The following is an 18462-nucleotide window of genomic DNA, read 5'->3' on the forward strand; positions in this document are numbered from 1 at the left end:
AAACATCCCACGGAGCACCATTAAATACATTATTAAAAAATGTAAAGAATATGGCATCACAACAAACCTGCCAAGAGAGGGCCGCACAGCAAAACTCACGGACCAGACAGGAGGGCATTAATCAGAGAGGCAACAAAGAGACCAAAGATAACCCTGAAGGAGCTGCAAAGCTCCACAGCGGAGATCAGAGTATCTGCCCATGGAACCAATTTAAGCTGTACACTCCACAGAGCTGGGCTTTACGGAAGAGTGGCCAGAAAAAAGCAATTTCTTAAAGAAAAGAAAATAAGCAAACACGTTTGGTGCTCGCCAAAAGGCATGTGGGAGACTCCCCAAACATATGAAAGAAGGAATTCTGGTCAGATTAGACAAAAATTTAGCTTTTTGGTCATCAAGGAAAATGTCTGGCGCAAACCCAACACCTCTCATCACCCCGAGAACACCACCCTCACAGTGAAGCATGGTGGTGGCAGCATTATGCTGCGGGGATGTTTTTCATCGGCAGGGACTGGGAAACTGGTCAGAAATGAAGGAATGATGGATGGCGCTAAATACATGGAAATTCTTGACGGAAACCTGTTTGTCTTCCAGAGATTTGAGACTGGGACAGAGGTTCACCTTCCAGCAGGACAATGACGCTATGCATACTGCTAAAGCAACACTCGAGTGGTTTAAGGGGAAACATTTAAATGTCTTGGAATGGCCTAGGTCAAAGCCCAGACCTCAATCCAATTGAGAATCTGTGGTATGACTTAAAGATTGCTGTACACCAGCGGAACCCATCCAACTTGAAGGAGCTGGAGCAGTTTTGCCTTGAAGAATGGGCAAAAATCCCAGTGGCTAAATGTGCCAAGCTTATAGAGACATACCCCAAGGGACTTGCAACTGTAATTGCTGCAAAAGGTGGCTCTACAAAGTATTGACTTTTGGGGGGTGAATAGTTATGCACGCGTAAGTTATTTCTTGTTTCTTTCACCCCCCCAAAATATTTTGCATCTTCAAAGTGGTAGGCATGTTGTGTAAATCAAATGATACAAACCCCCCAAAAATACATTTTCATTCCAGGTTGTATGGTAACAAAACAGGAACATTCCAAGGGGGGTGAATACCCTCCCTTGCAAGCCAATGTATTTCAGTCCAAGTCAACCACTGCTGGTAGTGTTGTACTGTATAGTAGGGTGAAGTTGCCCCTAGACACTGATCTTGGGTAAGTTTTGCATTTCCCTACTAATGGTTAAGCTAAGGATTTGGGGAGATGAAGCTTATCCTAGATCTATACCTAAGGGAATTCACCCCAGAGCTTGTAATGTAGCTTTCTGTACCTGTGGTAGATGGCAGCTCCGGTCAGCACCATGGAGTAGTCATTGGTCCACTTGGAAGTGTAGCCCCAGCGCTCCTTGTTACTGTCCCAGAAGTGGCTCCGGGCCGGGTAGCCCACCAACCTCTCTGGAAAGCTCTGCCACACCGTGAAGGCAAAGTCCACCTGAGGAGGAAGCCAAAGCGTCAGGTTATTAAAGGGATACTTAGGGATTTTGGCAATGAGACCCTGTATCTACTTCCCAAGAGTCAGATGCACTTGTGGATACCATTTTAATGTCTGTGTTCAGTATGAAAGAAGTTAGCGGGAGTTTCACGAGTCAATGCTAACTAGCGTTAGCGCAATGACTTGCTAGCAGATACCATAGACTTGAAGTCATTGCGCTGATGCTAGTTAGTAATTGCACTAGTTAGCAACATCCTTCAAACTGCACGTAGACGTAAGAATGGTATCCACGAGTTCATCTGCATTTGGGAAAGTAGATAAAGCGCCGTATTGGCAAAATCCTGACGTATCCCTTCGACACACATTTATACATAATGAATGCACATTCTCTCCATGTGCATGTGCATAGACAGATGCGCGCACACACAATTACAACTCATAACACAAACAGACATTACAAAAAAGTGTTTTCAAAAGCCCTCTGCAGTTGGCTGACCTCTCACTGGCTGATCAAAGCATTTAAACAAATAATTAGAGAAAACATCAGACGGAGTCTGGCTGGTTCCAGCAGCTGCCAGAGAAACAGAGCCTCCGTCCCAAATGACACCCTACTCCCAACATAGTGCACTACTTTTGCCGTCAAAAGTAGTGCTCTATGTAAGGAATAGGGTGCCATTTTGGACGACTGCAGTGCCTCCACCAGAGACTAAATTAAGAGTGTGTAATAACGCAACCACATGGTCGCCACAAAAAAACAGCCTTTATGGGCTCCCACTCAAAACCTCGTCTCGGCAACATCTGTGTTCTCATGGTGTTATGCCAAACTCTGTGCTCGAGGAATGAAGAGAAAAGCCACCCCAGGAAAGAGAAATTAAACAGCACCTCCATTTAAAAAGCCACAATGGTGAGCTCCTCGATATGCAGGGGATCACAATGTGATTAGAGATGACAATTAGACAGAGAGCGATGTAGAGAAAGATGGGGAGGAGCAAGAAATTGAGAAAAGCGTAAGGAGTGGGAGGGATAGGAGGATAGAGAAAGAGCGCAATGGAGAAGCCGCTAGAGATAAAATGTGAGAGAAAAGGGGAGACCGCTACGTACTACAGTATATAACAGCGGGAGGAAGAGAAAGTTGCATGTGGGACAAAAGTGACACAGAGCGAAGCAGTGAGAGAGGGAGGCTTGGAGCGCTCTATACTTTCATTCTGCTCTCTCCCTACCTCTGTACTCTCATAGGGCCAACCTGCCAGCCAGCCATGGTCCCTGTCAGGCGTGTGGTGCTCCCTCTATTGCGTGGAAGCTACACAAAACAATGAAATGCCTACTCGCAATAAAGCAGTCCTGTTAGGCTATACCGCAAATGATTGTTGTTTGTTCCTGAACTGGCTGAATGGCAGAGCTAGCCTTCAGCACCACTTAACTTCTTTAACATCATTGCGCGATCCTGGCGCTGTCCTTTCTGCGCCACTTAAAATGTCTCATCTCGATCCGTTATTCTACGCCTAACAGTAATACTGAACACTTATTATTGTTACAAATAGAACATGATCATGTCCCACAATGGCGCTCGTTTAGTAAAGTGGGATCAAAGCTGAATCAATGTCTTACAAGACCATATAATGATTAATGTGCATGTTACATAACAGAACCTAATATAATAGCATAGGACTATAACGCTACTGTTACACCACAATCACCTCCTCTCTAATTATATGTTAGGATGGTTAGCTGAAGCAGAATAGTATTTTTCTTTTTAAATCAAGCAACAAAACTCAGAGAGGGCAGGATTTATGCTTTGGTTGAAACAGAATACAAGAAAGGCTAATAGTTTGTTAACACCATCTGCTCTAATTCGCTCACCAAACAGTAATTCATGAAACTAATTAAGCTGAATCAAATGATTGGCATGGAGATGAAGTTTGGACGTTTCCCCGGGAAGAAATATCATTGCCTATTTTGAAATTAGGTAGCCTGCTATGCCTAACTTGGTGTTTGAAGGTATTAAAAATGGGAAATGTGCTTTAGACAATGTGTGTGGTCATAGGCAGACTTTGCAATTGGAGGATGCATTTTATGCACATTCTATAAATGATAGGCTATTCAATTGGCTACATCTGTCGGTACAAACTTGGAGGAAATTATGTAATTTACATATTTTTTGTGTTGCACTCCCGCACCCCCAAAAAATAGCACTATACTACTGGTCCTTGTGCTGATGCAGCACCACACAAAGCACTGAGGGCCCTGGAGTCACGCCAATGGTGACATCATTAACCCTATAAGCAGAACAAAAACAGAGCTGAGCTGAGGCCCCATTAGTCTGGATGCCACTACACTGAGAGGGAGGCAAAGAGAAAGAGGGTTGAGAGATGGACTGAGAGATGTAGGGGAAAGATACAGAGACCGGCAGGGAAAGATGGAGTTTGCTGACGACACAACAGCGGTAGGCCTGATCACTGACAACGATGAGACAGCCTATAGGGAGCAGGTCAGAGACCTGGCAGTGTGGTGCCAGGGCAACAACCTCTCCCTCAACGTGAGCAAGACAAAGGAGCTGATCGTGGACTACAGGAAAAGGCAGGCCGAACAGGCCCCCATTAACATCGACGGGGCTGTAGTGGAGCGGAGTCGAGAGTTAAATTCCTTGGTGTCCACATCACCAACAAACTATCATGGTCCAAACACACCAAGACAGTCGTGAAGAGTGCATGACGACACCTACAGCTGTACCATCGAGAGCATCCTGACCGGTTGCATCACCGCCTGGTATGGCAACTGCTCGGCATCTGACCGTAAGGCGCTACAGAGGGTAGTGCGTATGACCCAGTACATCCCTGGGGCCAAGCTTCCTGCCATCCAGGACCTCTATCCTAGGTGTATCAGATGAAAGCCCAAAAAATTGTCAACGACTCCAGTCACCCAAGTCATAGACTGTTCTCTCTGCTACCGCACGGCAAGTGGTACCGGAGCACCAAGTAAAGAGTTCAAAAGGCTCTTTAACAGCTTCTACCCCAAGCCATAAGACTGCTGAACAATGAATCAAAATGGCCACCTAGACTATTTACATTGACACCCCCCATTTTTTACACTGCTGCTACTTGCTGTTTATTGTCTATGCATAGTCACTTCACCCCTACCTACATGTACAAATTACCTCAACTAACCTGTAGTTCCACACATTGACTCGGTACCTGTACCCCCTGTATATAGCCTCGTTATTATTATTGTTACTTTTTTTATATTTTTTTACTTTAGTTGGCAAAAAATGTAAACTCTTTCTTGAACCTCACTGTTGGTTAAGGGCTTGTAAGTAAGCGGTTCACATGCGCCGAATACCTGTTGTATTCGGCGCATGTGACAAATAAAGCTTGATTTGGAGAGAGAGGAGTGAAAGAGAGAAGGGGGAAAGGGGGATAGACTGGGGAGCTACATGGGGAGAGAGTGGCCACAAAAAAAAAGAACAGCAGCATGAGGTGGAGTGAGGTGAGTTTAGAAAAGCAAAGAGTTCAAGGGTAGAAAAGCAAGGGAGAGTACCAGCGATCTAGAAAGAAAGTAGTCCCCCATTCCAACATAGTAGTAGGCAGTATCCTTAGTGATGTGTGGAGGAACACTAACCTCTGTGGTCGAGAGCACCGTATCCTCATCCAGACTGAGCACAGCGTCGGTGACAATGGTCTCGTAGGGCAGGAAGCGACTGCTCATCACCTGCAAAGGGAGACAGAGAGCACACAGGGTCAGCACACTGTCCTCAGTAGTTCAGTTGGTAGAGCATGGCAGTTGCAACACCAGGAAAGAGGGTTTGATTCCCGGAACCACCCGTATGTAAAATGTATGCACGCATGACTAAGTTGCTTTGAATAAAAGCATCCGCTAAATGGCATATATTATTATATATTATAACAGCCCAGTGCAAGAGTGGGATGCAAATACAACTGTGGTAGCCATACTGGTTAAGTGTACCTTGAATTCTAAATCACAGACAGTGTCACCAGCAAAGCACCCCCTCCTCCATGCATCACACCTCCTCCTCCATGCTTCATGGTGGGAACCACACATGTGGAGATCATACGTTCACCTACTCCGCGGTTGGAAGCAAAGACCTAAATTTTTTTGTCATTATACCAAAGGACAGATTTCCACCGGTCTAATGTCCATTGCTTGTGTTTCTTGGCCCAATCAAGCCTCTTCTTATATATTGGTGTCCTTAAGTAGTGGTTTCTTTGCAGTAATTCAACCATGAATGCCTGATTGACGCAGTCTCCTCTGAACAGTTGATGTTGAGATGTGTCTGTTACTTGAACTCTATGAAGCATTTATTTGGGCTGCAATTTCTGAGGCTGGTAACTCAAATGAACATATCCTCTGCAGCAGAGGTAACTCTGGGTCTTCCTTTCCTGTGGCGGTCCTCATGAGAGCCAGTTTCATCATAGCGCTTGATGGTTTTTGCGTCTGCACTTGAAGAAATGTTCCACATTGACTGACCTTCGTGTCTTAAAGTAATGATGGACTGTCATTTCTTTTTGCTTGTTTGAGCTGTTCTTGCCATAATATGGACTTGGTCTTTCACCAAATAGGTATATCTTCTGTATACCACCCCTACCTTGTCACAACACAACTGATGGGCTCAAACGTATTAAGGAAAGAAATTTCACAAATTAACTTTTAACAAGGAACACCTGTTTATTTGAAATGCATTCCAGGTGACGACCTCATGAAGCTGGTTGAGAGAATGCCAAGAGTGTGCAAAGCTGTCATCAAGGCAAAGGGTGGCTACTTTTAAGAACCTCAAATATAATCTTGATTTGTTTAACAATTTTTTGGTTACTACATGATTCCATACGTGTTATTTCATAGTTTTGATGTCACTATTATTCTACAATGTAGAAAATAGTAAAAATAAAGAAAAACCCTTGAATGACTAGGTGTCTAAACTTTTGACTGGTACTGTATATTCACTAGAAATGAAATACCTCCCACACATACACACAGCCTCACAAACTCACTTTCAGCCAGAGAACCGCACACGCTACAAACGCGTGCTTCACGCACACACTACCCCCCCTTTCAAACACTGTAACAGCCACCCACTTCCTCATAACCTTTTTTCTGGAGAAAGACTCAGCCCTGAAGGTCGGTCATTCCAAGAATCCCTGTTCTTTCGAAAAGTTGCCTTTTATATAAAGCATAGTGTGTGTGTGTTGGGAGTGTGTGTGTATAATGCATAAAGCGTTGGGTAGAGAGGCTCGAGAACAGAGGCTGATGTGTCAGAAATACACAGGTGGCTTCTTAACACGTCATACCCACCGACCGCTGCCACAAAGTGCCCTAAACGGAACACATCTTGGCACCCTAAGCCAAATGACTCATCAGATCACTGTGTGCTGTGGAACTGTATGTGGCGAGAAGTACAACTTGATAACACAACTGTCTCAAAATGTCTACAATTCCAAGCCACGTTTTGCCACGTTTTAGTCGCTCAGACAGGCCCCAAAAAAAAAATAATCCGTCCCCTCCGTTCCGTTTTTTTTGCATTCCCACTGACGTGGTGGAAAAAGAGAGTAAAGAGAGCGAAAGAGTGGGGGGGATTGAGGATGAGACTTGTGTTCCCATCACAGATGGTTTGTAACGTTAGAAGTGTGACACTTTCTCCTGGGAGGGCTCGTACGCACTAGGAATGTAAGCTCTTAGAGGGAGGAATCAGCCTCCGACACTCCTCAGAGAGCAAGAGAGAGAGAGGGAGATGAAGAAAGGAGGGAGATGGGAAGAGAGAAAGAGGGTAGGAAAGTTGGAAAGAGAAAAACAGTGACATATAGCGAGAGAGGGTAAAGAAAGACTGCAAGAGAGAGAGACACACAAAGACAGAGTGAGAGAAAGGGCAAACAAAATGTGTTGTGTAAACCACAATAACATTGCTTGGTGGCTCGCTGGGCCTTAAATTGAAACGTTGTAAAGCAGTGGGCGCATGGCCACCATGCCAGCCCAGAGAGGCCAGGAATAGCTCCTCTCCTTCTGTGCTCATACTACCCACTACTGGGCTGGTGGCTCAGAGAGGCGTGCCACGTTTGGCTGGGCCCGCCACAGTAAACAACGAGCCCGCCGCAAGCGTAACAAACCACAGACCTGGGTGGTACTCAACTCCGTCCGTTGTCGCCGACCCACAGTCAAAGACAACGCTCCCTCTGTGATTGACAGCGTAAGAAAACCAGAGATGTGGAGAGAAATCAAAACCCCACCCGCTCCATTGGGACTGATGAGTGAGAGAAACCAGTCAATTTGATTGACAGCTCAACAAAGGTTGTGGTATTTGAGTGAGCCTGACTAACACCCCACTTCAGCCTTTCAAACTACCGACTCAGATCACACTTCCTGTGTCAACTTTGACCTCTCACGATGAGGGCAGAGAGACACCAAGACACTTTAGTCGAACCCCCTTGGGAACACTGACAGACTACAAAGCGTTGTCAAGATAATCTCCTAACAGATTTTTAGAGGACATTTCCTCAACTACCTACTTTACCTAAACAATGGTTTATGTCCTGGAATTGCAAAGTCAGCTGTCAGCTTATGACATCTGCTATTTTATGCATATGCATTATGCAGCTCCAAGGGCAAGGATGGTTTAGTATGAAGATGCCTAGAAACTGCTTTTCCAATAGAAATCCCTGATCACACTTTATGGCCATGTCATGGCGATGTTAGCTAGTTAAGCTCATGCGCGGAAACACGCCATCAGGTATAACGATTGTGTCGCACCGAACCTCACATGTGCATGCAGTCAAAATCGAAGGCGCTCCTTCAATATAAGGTTGATTTTGACTAAATGAAGACGTGTCAGTTTGTCGATTTCACGAGGTTGGAGTATTAACATGTTCAGCTACTTAAAAGTGCTACACATAGAATGTATTTTTATTTTTGCATTGTAATTTAAGAAAATGTCCATAATATATCTGCAGTTATAGTGGAAAGATGGTGTTTCACAGTATTACTTACCCACCAGTGCTGCGATTGGCTGGGATGTGGGGGAGGGAGAGATTTGTTTTGAACGCAGCCTAGTGCTGTTGCAATTCACCTACAGTGGCTTGCGAAAGTATTCACCCCCTTGGCATTTGTCCTATTTTGGTGCCTTACAACCTGGAATTAAAATAGATTTTTTGGGGGGTTTGTATCGTTTGATTTACACAACAACACCACTTCGAAGATGCAAAAATATTTATTGTGAAATAAAACAAAAAACTTGAGCATGCATAACTGTTCACCCCCCAAAGTCAATACTTTGTAGAGCCACCTTTTGTTGCAATTACAGCTGCAAGTCTCTTGGGGTATGTCTCTATAAGCTTGGCACATCTAGCCACTGTGATTTTTGCCCATTCTTCAAGGCAAAACTGCTCCAGCTCCTTCAAGTTGGATGGGTTCCGCTGGGGTACAGCAATCTTTAAGTCATACCACAGATTCTCAATTGGATTGAGGTCTAGGCTTTGACTAGGCCATTCCAAGACATTTAAATGTTTCCCCTTAAACCACTTGAGTTTTGCTTTAGCAGTATGCATAGGGTCATTGTCCTGCTGGAAGGTGAACCTCTGTCCCGGTCTCAAATCTCTGGAAGATGAACAGGTTTCCCTGAAGAATTTCCCTGTATTTAGCGCCATTCATCATTCCTTCTATTCTGACCAGTTTCCCAGTCCCTGCCGATTAAAAACATCCCCACAGCATGATGCTGCCACCACGCTTCACTGTGAGGATGGTGTTCTCAGGGTGATGAGAGGTGTTGGGTTTGCGCCAGACATAGCGTTTTCCTTGATGGTCAAAAAGCTACATTTTAGTCTCATCTGACTAGAGTACCTTCTTCCATATGTTTGGGGAGTCTTCCACATGCCTTTTGGCGAACACCAAACGTGTTTGTTAATTTTTTTCTTTAAGCAATTGCTTTTTTCTGGCCTCTCTTCCATAACGCACAGCTCTGTGGAGTGTACGGCTTAAAGTGGTCCTATGGACAGATACTCCGATCTCTGCTGTGGAGCTTTGCAGCTCCTTCAGGGTTATCTTTGGTCTCTTTGTTGCATCTCTGATTAATGCCCTCCTTGCCTGGTCCGTGAGTTTTGGTGGGTGGCCCTCTTGGCAGGTTTGTTGTGGTGCCATATTCTTGAAATTTTTTAATAATGTATTTAAAATGATGCTCCGTGGGATGTTCAAAGTTTCGGATATTTTTTTTATAACCCAACCCTGATCTGTACTTCTCCACAACTTTGTCCCTGACCTGTTTAGAGAGCTCCTTGGTCTTCATGGTGCCACTTGCTTGGTGTGCCCCTTGCTTAGTGGTGTTGCAGACTCTGGGGCCTTTCAGAACAGGTGTATATATACTGAGATCATGTGACACTTAAATAAATCCCACCTGTGTGCAATCTAACAAATTAGGTGACTTCTGAAGGTAATTGGTTGGACCAGATCTTATTTAGGAGCTTCATAGCAAAGGGGGTGAATACATATGCGCACACCATCATTTACATTTGACATTTTAGTCATTTAGCAGACGCTCTTATCCAGAGCGACTTACAGTAGTGAATACATACATTTCATGCATTTAAAAAAAAAAATTGTACTGGCCCCCCGTGGAAATCGAACCCACAACCCTGGCGTTGCACACGCCATGCTGGCGTTGCAAACACCATGCTCTACCAACTGAGCCAGTTTTCTGTTTTTTATTTTTTCGAATCTTTTGAAACAAGTAATTTTTTTTCATTTCACTTCACCAATTTTTGACTATTTTGTGTATGTCCATTACATGAAATCCAAATAAAAATCTATTTAAATTAGAGGTTGTAATGCAACAAAATAGGAAAAACGCCAAGGGGGATGAATACTTTTGCAAGGCACTGTAGCTTCTACACAGGGGATAAATTCTATGTGCAGCACCTTTAAGACATTGAATCTAGGTTGTGTCTTTAGAAATAGAGAAAATAAACTACCAAGGAATCATTTTTCACATCTCTCATTGACTTCCAAAACCACAAACCCCGGTCTTGTCTGTCGAGTCTTCTTCGCGAAGCGTTCCCGGAAGTATTGCGATGTTGGGCCTCTGGGTTTATAAACTCTGGTCAAGTTCTCAGACGATCAAAGCATAGACACGCCAAAATTATGGCATTGAACGAAGCTTGGGGGCATAGAGAAACCAAAATGGCCCAGCTCACCTTGTTTTCTCCCTCGATGACAATGACGGGCACAGAGGTGGCAGGCCAGCGGTGCTTAGCAGGGAGAGGCTTGTCACAGTTCCACAGCACAATGATCTGAGACAGATGAGAGAGAGATGGGGGGAGAGAAGAGTTGGGGAGAGAGAAAGACAGACGAGATAAAGAGAGGAGACAGTGATTGAGAAGATAGGAGGGGTAAAGGTGGAGGGAGGGGGAGAGGGAGAAAGAGGGAGACAGAGCAGGAGGAGAGAGAGATCTCATGAGAATCACAGATATGATGCTCTAAAATTACACTTCATTTGCATTTGTATTTATTAACCACATTCCCCTATCGTACGTCTTCTACATTTCTCATTATCTAATTCAAAACTGACATTTCAATCCATCCAAACACACCACAGTTAAATTGAACTGAGTGCCAAAGCGTCTGTTGAATGGGATCCCTTTTCACCTTTTCACCAATAGCGCCTCAGACCATGTTTTACATGAGGGCTACATGAGAACTGTGTGTTCTGTGCCCCTTGTGACCGACTTCCCTAACATGTAATTATACCTTGAGCTAACCTTAACGATCCACTTGACTTTGACACCCAGCCACATGCATGTTTAATGGAGGGACAACACAAAGCCTGAATGTACGACTACACAGGGATTACGGGTGTGTCCCTCTGCGGCGCTTCATCTCTCACACACACGCTTTTGTTTTTCTCCAGCTGACATGGGCGATAACGTGTACGGGAGAGAGACAGGCAGAGAGACAGGTAGAGCGATGGCTGGATGGATGATGGCTTGTAAAGGGATGAGCAATGTGTTGAATGGACAGTGCTAAGACACACTGTCAGAGCAACGTGAGAATCCGTTCTTAGATGGATCTATTCCTGCTTTCCCCTGATGATGACAGAAGTTGGCAGGCAGATGGTGTCTCTGTCAACCTGCCAGCTGGGTGGGTGGGTGGGTGGGTGGGTGTGTGAGAGAGAGAGGGGAGAGTGTGCATGTTCAAGTGGGTTGTATGTATGTGTGTTTAGTGTGTTCCCGTTTGTGTTGCCGTGGGAGTGTGTCTAGGTGTGCCTGTCAGTGATGTGAGCGACAGACGCACACTACTCCTCTGTAAAACTGTGGAGCGCACACACACACAGCAGGAGGTCCACAATCTCTGCATGCATGTCTCTGCCAGAGCCGGCTCAAAGGCTTTCTTGCTCCCAATTTTCTCTCCCCCGCCCTCCCTCTCCCTCCCATTCATTATTTATATCCCTCTTTTCTCCACCTCCTCGTCCACTTCCCCGGCCCCCTCAACATGGAAGTCTTTGTGGGCTGAGAACGAGATGATAGAAAATGTTGATCAATTTAATGTGTACCTGGCTCTCCACTTTGCACAGGGAGCCTGGAAGGTCGAATACAAAACACTTCTATAGACGGGAGGGTTGCACACCTCCCTATACGTTGGGAGACATCTAAGAAGCATTAGGGTGGAGTGTGTGTGTGTGTAACACATTATAGTACATCGGGGGGGGGGGGGGGGGGGGGGGTTACTTTGGTTTATTTCCCCAGCCCTGGTTAAAACCAGCAAAGGGATCAATACTACTTGTATCCAGTTGGGCCACGGGGCTTTCAGATGGACACGCACGCACAGCCACAGGCACGCACACAGAGAGAGAGATGGAGTTGGTACCATGGAGACAGATTCCCGATCGGTACATACCCACCTTTCTAATTCAATCCACAGCAGTTAACTCTGAGATGGTAGAGAGAGGTTGGGTCCTCGATTGGTGCTGGAGAAGTGTCATTTTAAAAACTGGCTCGGCAAAAACGCTCACAGTTGGAGTAATATTGTGTTTTGGGAGAGTTGACAATTGAAAGGACACACAGAAATGTGCACATGCCACACACACATGCCACACACATGCCACACACACACACACACACACACACACACACACACACACACACACACACACACGTGTGTGGCTTCTTACCTGTGCACAGTACTGTGATTTGGCAACAGACACCAGCAGCTTGAGGATGGGCTGGGATTGGGAGACAAGGGGGGTGACTGCATGGATGACTGCTGTGAACTTGGGGTGCGGTTTTATACCTGGAACATAACACAGATCAAAACGTACAGTATCACTGGTGAGGTTTGATACCAAGAATACAGACAAACATAATATTTGTTACAGTTGGACGGCTGGAACACAGACAAACAAAGTAGGATATTGACGTCAATCTGTCTTATATAACTGAACAAAGAGACACAAATATTGGTGATTCTCAGAAGTTCAGCCTCCTCTAGGGACATTTCTTTTGATATCTTCATATCCATCAGTTTGTTCAAAGTCATTATCCTCAATTACCGCAGGCATAGCAAAAATCTGACAACTAAAAAAATGACAAAACATTTGGGAGAAATCACACTAAACTGGACCTAAATTGTTCCTTCTCTGTATGTTTTCACATTGCAGTTGTCGGTGGTTATGCTTTAGTATTTACTTATAGACCATGCTTACATAACCAGTTGATTATGACCTCATTGTTTACGAGATGAAAGGAGACTTCTTATTAAATGACTGATCCCACTGGGTGTACGATTCACATCCCCAACACAAATCATTTTTGATGAACTACGGCAAACAAACTAGAGTCGAGTTATTGGCTCCTCGTAATAACAGATTGGATTCAATGTCTTTACGACACAGATAAAATACAGGAGAATCTGTCTCGTTTAGGCATCCAACACTCCACCCTCCACCTGGTCTCTTTAAAACGTCCACATGCTTAAATCGTCGGCTCTGTGACAAACAAATAAAACTCACCGCGGGGTAATCCATGCTTGTCACTGCGCGATTGTTTTAATATCTGTGCCTCGCACCGAGGTGCTCGATCAAAGGGGTTGTGAATTGAGAGAGCCGACTACATCGACTAGATGAAGATAGTGTGCTATTTTCCTCCGTGTAACTCTATCTTTTGAGCGGTGGCCAATAGGGTTCTGGTCAGTAGTGCACTATATTAGGGAACAAGCAGCTATTTGGGACACATAAAAAGGCCTTTGAGATCACAGATTGTTAGAGGCACAGTTTGTGTTGGTGAACCACGCAGTGGTATATGGTGTGTTCGCCGAGTGAAACGAACATCTGACTGACTGACCGTTTGGCGTGTCAGTGGGCCTAATGCGAGCATCAATCAAGGGTACTTTGAGTAATGGTTTGTTATAGCCGCTGTAACAAGTCAATTGATAAGGTGGGACAGCGTGTCAGCTACATAGGTTGTTTAAGACTGTCACGGCTGGCGGTCAAGATTCTGGAAACAATGGTTTCTCATTTCAAGGATGTTTGAAGGGGAGCTAGTAGCTAGTATATATATTATAGGATAAGAGCGATGTTTAAGAAGACACAAGGACTCTACCCATAACAAAGATTGTATGTACGTAGTACGTCCTACTTGACCAAACACATAATGAGTTGATATATTCCAGTAAGGCAACTTTGAGCAAGGTAACTTTCCATGTGTAGCCCTAAAACAGCGCTCAAGAATTCTTGGATAAAGGACTGCTGTTACACAGATACTGAACGACTGGTTCTACCATGCAATGAATGCGATGGAGAAGTGGAGTTTTTCCTAGCCAACGCGTTTCTGCTTGTGCTTGCCCTTTGGGGTCTAGACCGGGTAACTGTAAAAGGACTGTGACAACTGCTGGTGTGAAAAGGCCACATTGATTGATTGGTTGGTTGGTTGATTGAGAGGAGTATTCACCTAGGGTGGCGTAGTAGAAGGGGAAGTCTCCCAGGTGGGCAGAGTACTGTGGCAGGGCGAAGAGCCCCCCGGGGTGGCTGTTCCACATCAAGGTGCTCCTGGACTCCTGCTGCAGCACCCGGTCCTGGATGATCTGAGGGCAAGAGCGGACGGTTGGAGGTTAAACCAACAAAACATTCATATAGACACTAAACACCAGTCACTCAAAACAGATAACCCTAGTGTCTATATTATTAATTAAATGTGGTGGTGGTAGGTGTGTCCAGTAGATTGAAACATTCAGAATGTTGCAGATAGCTGTATAATGCAGTAAACCAGGCTTATGTAACCCAGTTCCTGGAATGCGACCGTCCTGTAGGTTCACACTCCAACCCTAATCTAGCGCACCCGATTCTAATAATTAGCTAGTTGATAAACTGAATCAGGTTAGTTACAACTGGGGTTGGATAGAAAACCTACAGGAGGGTACTGCAGCTCTCCAGGAACAAGGTTGGAGACCCCTGTAGTCGACTGATCCGGTTTAGTAAACTACAGATGGCAACAGGGTAATATCAACCGTATTACTTGATTTCTATTTGCAACGCTCTAAAACGTTTCAGCCACGTAATACTGCGAGACGTCGAACAGGAGCCGCATACATACAAGACGTCCAAATAAATCTGTAACACAGTCCGACACCCATCAGTCATTCAAATAGAAGCTATGCCCAAAACATAATTCACACACCCGAACAAACCAGTTATGCTTTAGTGAAACACCAGTCACTCCAATGAGGAGTCCACTCCTTCATTTCCCACACAAATAGACCAGTCGCTCACATCCAAACACCAATACTGGACCGGCCATTTTCCCCTGTTGCTTTCTCTGAGGGGGGATGCAATTTGCTTCTGCTGTGTTATTGAGGCACGCAAGAAAGAGATATTACCACTGTGCCCTTGAGCAAGGGCTAAATTGCTTTCCGTAAAACAGATAGGTTTGCAGCCGTGTTTTATGGCTCTCTATTGAACCCTAAGATGGTGGACTAGGTGGCAGGGTGACTTGGCCGTTGGCTTGGCAACAATGTGAAAAGTCTCGGGTGGTTGTAGATAGAAAGCGACAGAGGCGACTCGAGACGGGAAGTAATAATACCACTGGAGGGGTCTTTGTTTGTTAGGATCCCCATAAGCTTTTGCAGTAGCAGCAGCTACTCTTCCTGGGGTCCACAAAAAACACGACAAGTAACAACACACTGATAGACAATGACAGTCACACAAATGTTAAATACAACCATATACAAAAACATTACGACAAAAAGTGTGTTTTAAAGTATGTCCCTTCAGACCCCACCGTTCCTTGAGATGTTTAATCTGTTTTCTTAAAAAGGTCATTTTGCTCTTTGCTTGAGTAATTGGAGATGGGAGACCCGTGCAATCACAGCTGTGTACAATACTGTAATAATATTGACAAAGCGATAAAACTATCTGCGAAGGCGGGGATAAAGGGGGGCAAAAAATTAATGACAGAGGCAGTTTTCTGCTGCTACGGCTCCTCAGGGCAGTCAATAAGAATTTACCTCGACCCAACAAATTAACTTGGAATCCTTAAGCCTCTCAATAAAATGCAGTCACCAACTTAAAACTGGGGCCTTAAGACCTTATGGGGGGGGGGCTATCTTTCTTGCATGGCTGAAATCCTTCCCCTTGTGAGTCATGGCCGAGCATGATGACGACACAGTGTAGCCTCCCAACAGCTACAATTAGCAAATTAGGAGGATGATACATGAATCCACTCTCTTTTGGAAACGCACTGTAATTCCGTTTAACAGGTGCGTTTAATAGGTGTGCCGGGAACAGGGAAGGCTCCATTGGCTTTGTGATTGGTCGAAACAATCTCAACTTCCTGACAGGAAACGCAACTTGATTGGTTGGGCTTGTTCTCTCGCTTGTTTACTCACTCGCCAAATGAGCCGCCCGCCACACACAGACGCTGGTTTGTGTGTGAAGTCGGGAGAGGATGACAGGGAGTGAATGTATGTGAGGAGATTAAATCTGTCGAGAGAGATGGGTGTGTGTGTGTGTGTGTGTGTGTGTGTATATCGGCCTAGATCTGCAGCTGAGAGAGCGAGACACCGCCGAATGAATAAACCATGGCACTCGTTATCTCGGTGCTGCCAAGGCAACGCCATTTACATATGTCACCCCCCGTTTCACCCCTCTAACCCCCCCCCCCACCAAATCTCTTACTCGTTTAGCTCTGGCTTACCCATTTAGCCCTCGTTTCTTTCTTGAACACATTCGCCACATAAACAACAACACGGCTAAGTCACCGGGCTGTGCCGTGTTACAATCCCCCCTCAGCACAGTTAGGTCTGGGTGCCACCGCCAAGCCGGGGCCCAGACACTGAGACGTGTGTGTGTGTGTGTGAGATAGCAGCGAACCCAGGTTGAGACTAGTAGAGATAAAAGGTGATTGGCGGGACAGACTAGAGATATCCACCAGGGTGGTGGGAGGCTAGCATGAATCCCCAGAATGGAGATATGGATGAGATTGTGGGGCAAGAGGTTGGTTTAGCGCCAAGGCTGTGTAGAAAATGGATACATTTGAGATTGGTGCAATGCTATTGCGTACACTGTGCCCTATGAGCATTGAAAAGATGTTGAAAAGACATTAGGGCTGTCCGACTAAGAAAAATATATATTTTTCCATATACATAGACTCATCCTATGTGTTTTAATTAAATAATCTATATGCACTGAGCTTGTCTGCTGCTTTAAGCTCACTGTTTGATGAAATAATTAGGACACAAATGACTAGAGGGAGTCCGACCGCAATTGATTTGATTTTGCCGGGCCTGGCTCAGACATGCTGGGCTGTGTTAAAAAACAAATGACAGCAAGTGACTGTGTGACTAACACCTGTTATCTCCCTCTCCTCCCTGCTGCAGCGATCACTACAGAATATTGTGTTTTTCGTGTTGCTGAAGCTGCAACATAATTAAAGCCATTTCTGACTGAAAAGTTCTTACTGAAATCCCTCATTTGTTTACGAAAACAATTCCCCATTTCCTCAACCCTTGCTCTCTTTACGTGACACATGTATGCACCTCATGCACTCCTAACAGCAAAATGGATGCAGAGGACGTGACAAATAAACTCGAAATGGGGGAATGTTTACTGGTTGCTCAGGAGGTTAAGGGGAAGTCAGATGTGTGGAATAAATTTGACTAGTTGTGGAAAATACTGGAGATAAAAAAGAAGAGCAAGTGAAGCGTGCATTTGTGTGTGACAAACAGGTGCTGTTATATTATTGAAAATACTTTGTTTTTGTTTAAAATATCTATTTTCAACATCTTGTGCTCAGAGTGGTAAGGGGCATCCATTTGATACTATATTGTGAGGGGTTTGTGTGCAAGGCTGGCTGGCATAAGATAAGTCTAGCATGAAACAGAGACTTGGGAATAAACCGAGAGATTGCAGTGAGGCTAGCGTGACATTGGAACTCTGGAAGAGAGAGATATTGATAGCAGAGGTGACGGAAAAAAGAAAGCGGCGGTGGACATTCACCTTTTTAGCCACTTGTCCGAAAGCTCAAGTCACTTGTCTCCCCCCCAAAATAGGGTCTTTAACACCATCGGTCAAAAAGGTGACAAAATTGTGTTGTATGCTGCAAGGAACCACTTCACAAAATAACCATTACCATCACTGGTATTGACAATGGAAGGCTGCTGGTCTCTAATCCCATGTATTATATCTCCTGCCATTAACCCCCCCCCCCCAAAAGTAAAATACTGCCCTGATAGGCTACTGTATAAAACATGTGGTCCGTCATCAACCCTCCATCTGGGTTTGCAGGCTTTTTATCCAGCCCTGCTTAAACACACCCGGTCAGGCGCCGAAGATGATTCTGGCAGCCCCCCGCACCTCTCTGATTCAGAGGGGATGGGTTAAATGAAATACACATTTCAGTTGAATGCATTCAGTCGCACAACTGACTAGGAATCCCCCTTTCCCATTTATCAAGGTACTGTTGAGCAGCTGATTTTTTTTAGGTTTGTTTGAGCAGGGCTAG

The 18462-nt window shown here is 45.0% G+C and overlaps 1 protein-coding gene across 1 annotated transcript in view; it reads right to left on the reverse strand.

Moving 5' to 3' along the window:
- The window catches only part of LOC106570050 (exostosin-1b), a 114887-nt gene that overhangs the window by 10000 nt on the left and 86425 nt on the right, over nucleotides 1-18462 (reverse strand). Inside the window, exons 5-9 of the mRNA XM_014141986.3 lie at nucleotides 14416-14548; nucleotides 12642-12760; nucleotides 10669-10764; nucleotides 5099-5188; nucleotides 1323-1483 (exon numbers count right to left, since the gene is read on the reverse strand). Of these exons, the coding sequence (XP_013997461.1) occupies nucleotides 1323-1483; nucleotides 5099-5188; nucleotides 10669-10764; nucleotides 12642-12760; nucleotides 14416-14548 (599 nt within the window). The remainder of the gene's footprint in view (nucleotides 1-1322; nucleotides 1484-5098; nucleotides 5189-10668; nucleotides 10765-12641; nucleotides 12761-14415; nucleotides 14549-18462) is intronic.

The sequence above is a fragment of the Salmo salar genome, chromosome 14 (assembly GCF_965601325.2).
Source record: "Salmo salar chromosome 14, fSalSal1, whole genome shotgun sequence".
NCBI lineage: Eukaryota > Metazoa > Chordata > Actinopteri > Salmoniformes > Salmonidae > Salmo > Salmo salar.